General features: G+C 38.3%; 1 protein-coding gene across 1 annotated transcript in view; it reads left to right on the top strand.

Moving 5' to 3' along the window:
* trmt61a (tRNA methyltransferase 61A) overlaps positions 1 to 13,086 on the top strand; it is a 13,335-nt gene continuing 249 nt past the window's right edge. The window contains exons 1-4 of the mRNA XM_061986814.2: positions 1 to 177; positions 2,236 to 2,578; positions 9,359 to 9,625; positions 12,930 to 13,086. The exon at positions 12,930 to 13,086 is cut by the window's right edge and continues 249 nt beyond it. Coding sequence (XP_061842798.2) covers positions 2,248 to 2,578; positions 9,359 to 9,625; positions 12,930 to 13,086 — 755 coding nt within the window. The 5' untranslated portion in view covers positions 1 to 177; positions 2,236 to 2,247. The remainder of the gene's footprint in view (positions 178 to 2,235; positions 2,579 to 9,358; positions 9,626 to 12,929) is intronic.

Genomic DNA, 13,086 nt, shown 5'->3' with positions numbered 1-13,086 from the left:
AAGTCAGCGAAAGCAAGCTTCTTCCGGTCTCCTTGCCCGGCTTCCTGTCACAACAAGCACATGTGGGGAACTCCGTCAGAGTTGACTTCCGCATGCACAGACGAGGACCAAAAGTGGTTTATTTGGAACAAATTGTGGGTTTTTTGGAGACACTTAACGGGAATTGTTGTATAAACGGTAAGTTGCGGGACAAATGGTCGCTTATTTCTTTGTCTGTGCTGTCCGTTAGCCGGACGTGCTAACGTGGTTAGCATGCTTCGAGCGTAGAAGTTCCGGTTAGCGTTATCGTTAATATAAAACATTTATTGTGTCGTCAATGTTTCTTTCCTAGATTTTAAATTCTTGTTAAATGCAACTTAACCTCTTAAGCGGTGTATCCTCTAATATTTAATATCTTCTTTTATTTTTTATTTTATAAATCCATCCATCCATCCATCTTCTTCCGCTTATCCAAGGTTGGGTCGCGGGGGCAGCAGCCTAAGCAGGGAAGCCCAGACTTCCCTCTCCCCAGCCACTTCGTCCAGCTCCTCCCGGGGGATCCCGAGTCGTTCCCAGGCCAGCCGGGAAAGCTAGTCCTCCCAAAGTGTCCTTTAAATTCTTGTTAAATGCAACCTACGCTTGTTAGCAGTGTATCCTCTAATATTTAATATCTTTTTATTTGTATTTTTTTATAAATCTTTATTTATAAATTGCAACATTTAAAAACAATTGAGAAATAATAATCAAAATAAGGACGAAAACAGTACAAAACAGCACCAGGGGGTTGTAAACTGAATAAATTAACTAAAATGGAATGTAAAAAAAAATAAAATAAAAAATAAAATATATATAAGTAAGTTCACAGCCATAGGCTTACACAATTTCAGTAAATAATTTAAATTAGGTACACAGCATCATCGTTTTCACAGCTTTTTGGTTGTTCGAGGTAGAGAGTGTTTTTAATGTAGAGTTCTAATTCTTTTTTAAAGGCACAAAAAATAGGTCGGGTATTGACAAACTTACATTTATGAATATAAAACTTAGCCCATGGGTGTTAAACTCTTGCCCGCGGGCCAAATTTGGCCTGCCGTGTAATTTCACTTGGCGGTTTGGTGGTAGCGGGGGGTGTATTTTGTAGCGTCCCGGAAGAGTTAGTGCTGCATAGGGTTCTGGGTATTTGTTCTGTTGTGTTACGGTGCGGATGTTCTCCCGAAATGTGTTTGTTATTCTGGTTTGGTGTGGATTCACAGTGTGGCGTATATTTGTAACAGTGTTAAAGTTGTTTATACGGCCACCCTCAGTGTAACCTGTATCGCTGTTGATCAAGTATGCGTTGCATTCGCGTGTGTGCGTACAGAAGCCGCACATATTTTGTGACTGGGCCTGCACGTTGTTAGAATGGACGAAAAGCGGACGTGACGGCAGCTCGTAGAGGACGTTAAATGCAGTGCCTTTAAGGCACGACCCCAAGACTGTGGTCCGGGTGGACTACGAGATATAATGACTGATGAACACCTTCGTTCGATAATGAAGGTTGCCTCAGCTCAAAGCCTGAGCCCCGACATTAATGAACTAGCATCCAAGAAAAGATGGCAGGTATCTGGCTTGGGCACATCAGATTAGATCAGTGTGTTGCAAACTGAGCAGTTTAAAGTCCTGAACGGTTGGTTTATTAATTATTTTATTTTCACATTTATTAGCCTGTGGAAAAAGTTAATGTTGATATTTACCTCAGAAGGCTGCAAATAGAAAAGAGGCATTCAATTTTTATTTAAATTATATTTGATATGCCATTGATATTTTTGTATTATTATTATTTGAAACTCGATTTTGCGTGTCACTATAAAGTTCTATAAGCCTTGCTTGTTCAATATTCAATGCAAAACTTGTTTGGGTCCCTATTAAAAGGTTCATTTGTTCAACCTTGGCCCGCGGCTTTGTTCAGTTTTAACATTTTGGCCCACTCTGTATTTGAGTTTGACACCCCTGACTTAGCCAATAGTATAACGAGGTTGCAAAGGTAAAATTCCTTTTCAAAACTGTTTTCATTCAGTGTAAATCCAAATAGCACATATTAATTCACATGATTCTATAAGTGACGTGTTCCGCCATATTTTACTGTCAAAATAAGACTCATTTAATTGGTATTTGCCTGTCAGATTTGTCCAAAATAGCACTTGACTATATTAAATGTAAGACATCGGAAATATTTGTTCATGTAACACATTACCATGTTGATTTTGTGTCACGTTGCAGAGTGAGCGCACTATGAGTTTCGTGGAGTACTCTGACGTCATCCAGGACGGCGACGTCGCCGTGGTGTACCTGGGCCACGACTCCATGACGCACATCAAGGTGCGGCACGGGGCCCAGACGCAGACGCGCTACGGCGCCATTCGCCACTCGGCAGACCTGATAGGCCAGCGCTACGGGTCGAAGGTCACGTGCACCAAAGGCGGCTGGGTCTACGTGCTCCACCCCACGCCCGAGCTGTGGACCGTCACGCTGCCGCACCGCACGCAGATCCTCTACACCACCGACATCGCCGCCATCACCATGTTGCTGGAGCTCAAGCCCGGCTCGGTCGTGTGTGAGTCAGGTGAGCGACGACCTTACCGCTAAGTTAGAACGTCATGGAAAATAAATCCAATATGGAGCTTTATTGTAGCGTGACATTATAACAGTTTAATGCGGCAGTGCGTTCAACAAAGTAAACAACAATGGATGGCATCATTAGGACCCGAACAGCGGAGCAGCAAGTGCCCTGTTGAAGTTGCTGTGTTTTTTCTTCTATACGTTTGTACGCCTTTTTGAGGCCCTTAACATGAAAAGTCCCCATATTTTCAAAGAAATGTTATATTTTGGGGCGTAAGGATAATGACATTTCAACTATGTCTCTTTAGCGCCACCTTTCAAATGAGGAAAAATTAGCTCCTCCTACCAGTTTCACGTGTCGACGCGAAAATCGCAGGAGATGTCTATCATGACGGGACGCACGTAAAAGTCTCAGGAACACATACCTCAGGGGTGTCCAAACATTTTGACTTGGGGGCCGCATTGAGCTAAGAAAATGTGGGTGAGGGCCGAAAGCCAACTGGATGTAAAGTAACTATATACATATACAGTACATATATATATATATATATATATATATATATATACACAGTGGGGCAAAAAAGTATTTAGTCAGCCACCGATTGTGCAAGTTCTCCCACTTAAAATGATGACAGAGGTCTGTAATTTTCATCATAGGTACACGTCAACTGTGAGAGACAGAATGTGAAAATAAATCCAGGAATTCACATTGTAGGAATTTTAAAGAATTTATTTGTAAATTATGGTGGAAAATAAGTATTTGGTCACTTCAAACAAGGAAGATCTCTGGCTCTCACAGACCTGTAACTTATTCTTTAAGAAGCTCTTCTGTCCTCCACTTGTTACCTGTATTAATGACACCTGTTTGAACTTGTTATCTGTATAAAAGACACCTGTCCACAGCCTCAAACAGTCAGACTCCAAACTCCACTATGGCCAAGACCAAAGAGCTGTCGAAGGACACCAGGAAAAGAATTTTAGACCTGCACCAGACTGTGAAGAGTGAATCTACAATAGGCAAGCAGCTTGGTGTGAAAAAAATCAACTGTGGGAGCAATTATCAGAAAATGGAAGACATACAAAACCACTGATAATCTCCCTCGATCTGGGGCTCCACGCAAGATCTCATCCCGTGGGGTCAAAATGATCATGAGAACGGTGAGCAAAAATCCCAGAACCACACGGGGGGGACCTGGTGAATGACCTGCAGAGAGCTGGGACCAAAGTAACAAAGGTTACCATCAGTAACACACTACGCCGACAGGGAATCAAATCCTGCAGTGCCAGACGTGTCCCCCTGCTTAAGCCAGTGCATGTCCAGGCCCGTCTGAAGTTTGCCAGAGAGCACATGGATGATACAGCAGAGGATTGGGAGAATGTCATGTGGTCAGATGAAACCAAAATAGAACTTTTTGGTATAAACTCAACTCGTCGTGTTTGGAGGAAGAAGAATACTGAGTTGCATCCCAAGAACACCATACCTACTGTGAAGCATGGGGGTGGAAACATCATGCTTTGGGGCTGTTTTTCTGCTAAGGGGACAGGCCGACTGATCCGTGTTAAGGAAAGAATGAATGGGGCCATGTATCATGAGATTTTGAGCCAAAACCTCCTTCCATCAGAGAGAGCTTTGAAGATGAAACGTGGCTGGGTCTTCCAGCATGACAATGATCCCAAACACACCGCCCGGGCAACGAAGAAGTGGCTCCGTAAGAAGCATTTGAAAGTCCTGGAGTGGCCTAGCCAGTCTCCAGACCTCAACTCCATAGAAAATCTGTGGAGGGAGTTGAAAGTCCATGTTGCTCGGCGACAGCCCCAAAACATCACTGCTCTCGAGAAGATCTGCATGGAAGAATGGGCCAAAATACCAGCTACTGTGTGTGCAAACCTGGTAAAGACCTATAGTAATTGTTTGACCTCTGTTATTGCCAACAAAGGTTATATTACAAAGTATTGAGTTGAATTTTTGTTATTGACCAAATACTTATTTTCCACCATAATTTACAAATAAATTCTTTAAAAAGCCTACAATGTGAATTCCTGGATTTTTTTTTCACATTCTGTCTTTCACAGTTGACGTGTACCTATGATGAAAATTACAGACCTCTGTCATCATTTTAAGTGGGAGAACTTGCACAACTGGTGGTTGACTAAATACTTTTTTGCCCCACTATATATATGTATATATATATATATATATATATATATATATATATATATATATATATATATATATATACACACACACACACACACACACACACACACACACACACACACACACACACACATTATATTAATTGTAATATAATTGGATATTAAGAGTATGCGAAAGTTTGACTTCTACCATCTTTACTTCTTAAAGTTTTGTAATCAATCAGAAATTATCAAGCAGCTAAAATGCACCAAACATGGATAAGTATGGAGAGTTTTAAGCATTTTCCCATCACGTTTTGTAATTTATTTTTATTTTTGCCGTGCTTGGACGTTTTTTATACTATCCACAAAGTTCAGTGACCATGCGTGTTTACATTGGGGCGGTATAGCTCGGTTGGTAGAGTGGACGTGCCAGCGACTTGAGGGTTGCAGGTTCGATCCCCGCTTCCGCCATCCTAGTCACTGCCGTTGTGTCCTTGGGCAAGACTCTTTACCCACCTGCTCCCAGTGCCACCCACACTTCTTTAAATGTAACTTAGATATTGGCTTTCACTATGAAAAGCGCTTTGAGTCACGAGAGAAAAGCGCTATATACCGTATTTTTTGGAGTATAAGTCGCTCCAGAGTATCAGTCGCACTGGCCGAAAATGTATAATAAAGAAGGGAAAAAAAACATATATAAGTCGCACTGGAGTATAAGTTGCATTTTTGGGGGGAAATGTATTTGATAAAAGCCAACACCAAGAATAGACATTTGAAAGGCAATTTAAAATAAATAAAGAATAGTGAACAACAGGCTGAATAAGTGTACATTATATGAGGCATAAATAACCAACTAAGTTCGTGCCTGGTATGTTAACGTAACATATTATGGTAAGAGTCATTCAAATAACTATAACATATAGAACATGCTATACGTTTACCAAACAATCTGTCACTCCTAATCGCTAAATCCCATGAAATCTTATACGTCTAGTCTCTTATGTGAATGAGCTAAATAATATTTGATATTTTACGGTAATGTGTTAATAATTGCACACATTAGTCGCTCCTGAGTATAAGTCGCACCCCCGGCCAAACTATGAAAAAAAAAAGCGATTTATAGTCCGAAAAATATGGTAAATAAAATTCACTTCACATTTTGTGTTGGTTGGATTAATTTTTTTTTTGCACCATGACTAGGGAAGGTTGTTTGTATTCGGTCATATAAATAGATGCTGCACATTCCAAACATAAAAAGTCATTGACCAGGAAAAATTAATTGTGTCCACTAGATTGTGTCAAAATAGCAGCATTAAAAATGTTATACTTTTAAAATGAATATAAGATTCTTCATTAAACTCATGACGTCTCGCGGGCCAATTTGAAAACGCCCGTGGGCCGTACTTTGGACATGCCTGAAAACGAACAGGAAGTCGTCCATCTTGGTTTTTGTCTTCCATTTTTCGGCGAAAAAAGGGGTGGTACTTTAACGAACTCCTCCTCAGGTCTTTGACCATATAAGTCGCGGTAAAAATGACAGGTATTACACATATAGGTGATGATAAATTAAGAAAAATAAATCCCCACGCCGCAAGATGTGTGCGTGGCATGGCGCCAAACTTTTCTCCGATAGTTTTTGGCCATTATTTGGCAAAACAAAAGGGGTCGTACTCCTCCACTCCTCTTACGAACTTTAACCAAATGAGTCACAATTGAAATGACAGATACTACACACATAGGTAGAGATGTCCGATGATGGCTTTTTTGCCGATATCCGATATTCCGATATTGTCCAATTCTTAATCACCGATTCCGATATCAACCGATACTGATATATACAGTCGTGGAATTAACACATTATTATGCCTAATTTTGTTGTGATGCCCCGCTGGATGCATTAAACAATGTAACAAAGTTTTCCAAAATAAATCAACTCAAGTTATGTGGTTCCTGTGGATGTGAACATAATTACTGTAGTGACTAAATAACATAGTGACTGAAACAGACATAGTGATTCATTTGGATGAATGGAGTATGTATATATGTCAACTCTGTTGATCATTTGTCAATTCTTTAAACACTAAACATTAAAAATGAACAAAAAACCTTTTTTTTTGCTAATTTTTGCATGTTCAATTGCTGAAAAAACAGGATCTTCGGGGGGTGTTGCCGTCCTTATCCCCCCTGCGGCCCCCCAGACCCTTTGCTTATTTTCAGTCTTTTTCATTAAGTTCAAACCACATGTCTGCCATTCTCTGTCCACCAATCAACACCATCGTGTCCAGCTCCTCCCTTTAAGGCACGGTGCCAAAAAGTGGTACAGAGCAGTTGTTTTGATACCACACCTTCTTTTTGTTTTACCTACAGTGCTTGAAGGCAACACAGTTTAGAGTGTCCAAGTGTAGAAATAATGAACATTTAATGAATAAATGTGTCTTTTACTTCCTGCTATAGCCTCGCTTTTACTGCAGGCGTCCACCATCAATCCTGTGTGTGCGTGTGGAGGGATGGGGGAGCTAGATTGGTGTGTGTGTGTGTGTATGTGTGTGTGTGTGTGTGTGTGTGTGTGTGGTGCAGTAGTGCTTCATCATGCTTTACTGCATATTGACTGCACTCGGCTGAAATTGTGTGTGCGTGTGATTAATTGATTCCGTAGGAGACCGCAGACGCGTGAATATTACTTCCGTGTTGCTTCCAAGGTGACTGTTTGTTTCCCATCCCCGACTCACCTTGGAGGCGGGTTGCCATGACGACATGGCCCTCCTCCCCTCCGGCTGTTTGATTCCTCCCGTGAGGCAACAAGGATCAGTCACATAGGTCAGGGGTCACGGCGGTGAGGCCCCTGTTTCCGCCGCCAGGTCTCCACGGCGACTGCGACGTTTCGCCCCACCCCCTCCCTCTCTTGACTTGACGACCGGGTGGAGGCCATCTTTGCCTCCAGGAGGACCAACCAAACCAATCATGTCGTGTTTTACTGAAGGAGAATGTAGACTCAAGGTCAACATCTTCTTTTTTATCTTTTTTTACTATTTATATTACTTTATTATTGTGTATGCACCTTAGGAGGTCTGCTCCAATTTCGTTGTTCTTTGAACCTGTTCACTGTTATAATTAGAGATGTCCGATAATATCGGACTGCCGATATTATCGGCCGACAAATGCTTTAAAATGTAATATCGGAAATTATCGGTATCGGTTTCAAAAAAGAAAAATGTATGACTTTTTAAAACGCCGCTGTGTACACGGACGTAGGGAGAAGTACAGAGTGCCAATAAACCTTGAAGGCACTGCCTTTGCACATAATACCTTCGGCTTTTCACACACACAAATGAATGCAAAGCATACTTGGTCAACAGCCATACAGATCACACTGAGGGTGGCCGTATAAACAACTTTAACACTGTTACAAATATGCGCCACACTGTGAACCCACACCAAACAAGAATGACAAACACATTTCGGGAGAACATCCGCACCGTAACACAACGTAAACACAACAGAACAAATACCCAGAACCCCTTGCGGCACTAACTCTTCCGGGACGCTACAATATACACCCCCCCACCTCAACCTCCTCATGCTCTCTCAGGGAGAGTATGTCACAAATTCCAAGCTGCTGTTTTGAGGCATGTTAAAAAAAATAATGCACTTTGTGACTTCAATAATAAATATGGCAGTGCCATGTTGGCATTTTTTTTCCATAACTTGAGTTGATTTATTTTGGAAAACCTTGTTACATTGTTTAATGCATCCAGCGGGGCATCACAACAAAATAAGGCAAAATAATGTGTTAATTCCACGACTGTGTATATCGGTATCGGTTGATATCGGTATCGGTAATTAAGAGCTGGACAATATCGGATATCGGCAAAAAAGCCATTATCGGACATCCCTAGTAATAATTAGAGATGTTGATAAATGCTTTAAAATGTAATATCGGAAATTATCGGTATAGTTTTTTTTATTTTTATTATCAGTATGGGTTTTTTTTGTTTGTTTTTCCATCCATCCATCCATTTTTTTTCCCATTCATTCATCCATTGTTTTGTTTTTTTGTTTTTGTTTTATTAAATCAACATAAAAAACACAAGATACACTTACAATTAGTGCACAACCCAAAAAACCTCCCTCCCCCTCACACTCATTCACACAAAAGGGTTGTTTCTTTCTGTTATTAATATTGTGGTTCCTACATTATATATCAATATATATCAATACAGTCTGCAGGGATACAGTCCGTAAGCACACATGATTGTGCGTGCTGCTGGTCCACTAATAGTACTAACCTTTAACAGTTAATTTGACTCATTTTCATTCATTACTTGTTTCTATGTAACTGTTTTTATATTGTTTTACTTACTTTTTTATTCAAGAATTTAAAAAAAAAATTTATACATATTTTTAAAAAGGACCTTATCTTCACCATACCTGGTTGTCCATATTAGGCATAATAATGTGTTAATTCCAAGACTGTATATATCGGTATCGGTTGATATCGGTATCGGTAATTAAGAGTTGGACAATATCGGAATATCGGATATTGGCAAAAAAGCCATTATCGGACATCCCTAGTAATAATGACAATAAAACTCTATTGTATTCTATTCTAACATGTTTCTAAGAAGCGTGCGCTTGTGTTTGGCAGGCACGGGCAGCGGCTCGCTCTCCCACGCCATCCTGCGCACGGTGGCGCCGACGGGCCACCTGCACACGGTGGAGTTCCACCAGCAGCGCGCCGAAATGGTGGCCGAGGAGTTCCGGGAGCACCGCGTGGACCACCTGGTGACCGTGCGCAACCAGGACGTGTGCAAAGAGGGCTTTGGCGTGACGGGCGTGGCCGACGCCGTCTTCCTGGACATCCCCAGCCCCTGGGAGGCGGTGGGCCACGCCAAGGCGGCCATGAAGAGGCACGGTAAGTAAGCCAACGTTTGCGCTTGGCGTCGAATGCGCGACTAGAAAGCCCAAAATGACCTGAGAGGACCGTGAGGGGGGAGACGCTCTTCCCGCTCCCTTTTATGGAGGCGGGGGCGAGCGGCGTGCGTGTCAGGAGTGGCGCATGCCCATACAGGGTCATCATGCAGCATGAGGACCGCTGGTGCATCTTCCCTCCAAGGGCAAACTAACATGTTTCTTACCTCACTTTCAAATGTTCCTTGCTGCTCTCACTGCAGCTGCAAACAACCTTCTAGTCTGTGCTCGGAATTCTCGACGCCTTTTGGCGGCCAGCCCGACTTCCTTGTTGAGCTGCTCTCCATCAGGGCCTTGACGTCTCCCCTCCCCCGCCATCCCCAGTATGCAACAGTACTAGATCAAACATGACAACTAAGTTGCTTGTGTTGTGTTTTAAGTTGGGACTCTGTCGCTTTGTTGCTACTTGAACTTGTTTAATCATCAACCCCCTGTTTACTCCCCCCCGGTTGCTATGGAGACTGTCCACTTTATGGCCGCCTCACCCGTACTTTCTTACCCCTGCACTCCCAGCCACTGTTTACCGAAAGGACACATGTTGGTCACAAATGTGCCTCTCTGCCCCCTGCAGGTCTTTAACACTAGAACTCCCACGATTTTCTTCAATCACGTAAAGTGACATACCTTTTTCTTTAAATATTTTTTCTTAAAATGATTCTACAAAATTCTGGTGAAATAACTTTTCTCACAAATTTGCATTTTCTAATAAAATAAATAAATACTTTTTCACAATATATTTGACTACAATCATGTAAAATGGCATACCTTGTTTAAATTTTTAAAACTATTTCTTAAAATATTTTTGTCTTAAAAATTATTCTACACAACTCTAGTGAAATAACTTTTCTCACAATTTTGTGTTTTCTAATAAAAGAAAAATAATACTTTTCCACAATATGTTTGACTTCAATCACGTAAAGTGACATACCTTTTTCTTTAAATATTTTTTCTTAAAATTCTTCAAAATTCTGGTGAAATAACTTTTCTCACAAATTTGCATTTTCTAATAAAATAAATGAATACTTTTTCACAATATATTTGACTACAATCATGTAAAATGGCATACCTTGTTTACATTTTGTAAAACGATTTCTTTAAATATTTTTGTCTTAAAAATTATTCTACACAATTCTAGTGAAACAACTTCTCACAATTATGTGTTTTCTAATAAAAAAAACAAAAAACTTTTTCCCAATATATTTGACTTCAATCACGTAAAGTGACATACCTTTTTCTTTAAATATTTTTCCATAAAATTATTCTCCAAAATTCTGGTGAAATAATTTTCTCACAAATTTGTGTTTCTTAATAAAAGAAAAAAAAAACTTTTTCACAGTATATTTGACTTCAATCACGTAAAGTGACATACCTTTTTCTTTAAATATTTTTTCTTAAAATTATTCTACAAAATTCTGGTGAAATAACTTTTCTTACAAATTTGTGTTTCCTAAAAAAAGAAAAAAATACTTTTTCACAATATATTTGACTACAATCACGTAAAATGGCATATAATTTTCTTTAAAAAAAAAATTAAACTTTTTTTCTTAGAATTATTCTACACAATTCTGGTAAAATAGCTTCTTATTGTGTTTTTTTTTTTAAATATAAAAAATACTTTTTCCCAATATATTTGACTTCAATCGTGTAAAATGACATACTTTTCTCTTTAAATTTTTTTAACTTTTTTCCTTTGAATATTTTTTTCTTAAAATTATTCTACACAATTCTCGTGAAATAACTTTTCTCACAATTTTGCGTTTTCTAATAAAATAAATAAATACTTTTTCACAATATATTTGACTTCAATCACGTAAAGTGACATACCTTTTTCTTTAAATATTTTTCCTTGAAATTATTCTCCAAAATTCTGGTGAAATAACTTTTCTCACAAATTTGTGTTGCCTAATAAAAGAAAAAAATAAGTTTTCACAATATATTTGACTACAATCACGTAAAATGGCATATATTTTTCTTTTAAAAAAAATTAACTTTTTTTCTTAAATTTATTCTACACAATTCTGGTAAAATAACTTCTCACAATACTGCGTTTTCTAAATAAATACTTTTTCACAATATATTTGACCACAATCGTGTAAAGTGACATACCTTTTTCTTTAAAAAATGTAAACTTTTTTTCTTAGAATTATTCTACACAATTCTGGTAAAATAGCTTCTCGCAATATTGTGTTTTTTATAAAAAATATAAAAAATACTTTTTCACAATATATTTGACTTCAATCGTGTAAAAATTGTAACTTTTTTCCTTTAAATATTTTTTTCTTAAAATCATTCTACACAATTCTCGTGAAATAATTTTTCTCACAATTTTGTGTTTTCTAATAAAATAAATAAATACTTTTTTAACAATATATTTGACTTCAATCATGTAAAGTGATATACCTTTTTCTTTAAATACTTTTTCTTAAAATGAGTCTACAAAATTCTGGTGAAATAACTTTTCTCACAAATTTGCATTTTCTAATAAAATAAATGAATACTTTTTCACAATATATTTGACTACAATCATGTAAAATGGCATACCTTGTTTACATTTTTTAAAACAATTTCTTTAAATATTTTTGTCTTAAAAATGATTCTACACAATTCTAGTGAAATAACTTCTCACAATTTTGTGTTTTCTAATAAAAGAAAAAAAACTTTTTCCCAATATATTTGACTTTAATCACGTAAAGTGACATACCTTTTCTTTAAATATTTTTCCTTCAAATTATTCTCCAAAATTCTGGTGAAATAATTTTCTCACAAATTTGTGTTTCCTAATAAAAGGAAAAAAAAACTTTTTCACAATATATTTGACTACAATCACGTAAAATGGCATATATTTTTCTTGAAAAAAATGTAAACCTTTTTTCTTAAATTTATTCTACACAATTTTGGTAAAATAACTTCTCACAATATTGCGTTTTCCAAAAAAGAGAAAAATACTTTTTCACAACATTTTTGACTACAATCGTGTAAAATGACATACCTTTTTCTTTAAAAAAATTACACTTTTTTTCTTAAAATTATTCTACACAATTCTGGTGAAATAACTTTTTTTTAATAATTAAAATGTTTTAAATAATATCCTTTTTTTAGAAAACGCAATATTGTAAAATATTGCGTTTTCTAAAAAAAAGAAAATAATTTTTTGCAACACAATTGACTACAATCATGTAAAACAGCATACTTTTTTCTTTAAAAAAGGTAAACTTTTTTCTTTAAATATTCATCCTCCCGCCCCGCAGGAGGCCGCGTGTGCTCCTTCTCGCCGTGCATCGAGCAGGTCCAGAAGACGTGCCAGGCGCTGGCGGAGCACGGCTTCCAGGAGCTCACCACCGTGGAGGTGCTGCTGAGAAGCCACGACGTGCGCAGCGTCTCCCTGCCGCTGCCAGACTTCGGCCA

Source organism: Nerophis lumbriciformis, linkage group LG26, assembly GCF_033978685.3.
Source record: "Nerophis lumbriciformis linkage group LG26, RoL_Nlum_v2.1, whole genome shotgun sequence".
Lineage (NCBI taxonomy): Eukaryota > Metazoa > Chordata > Actinopteri > Syngnathiformes > Syngnathidae > Nerophis > Nerophis lumbriciformis.
Note: the sequence above shows the minus strand (reverse complement) of the source record. Positions and strands in the feature narration are given on the sequence as shown.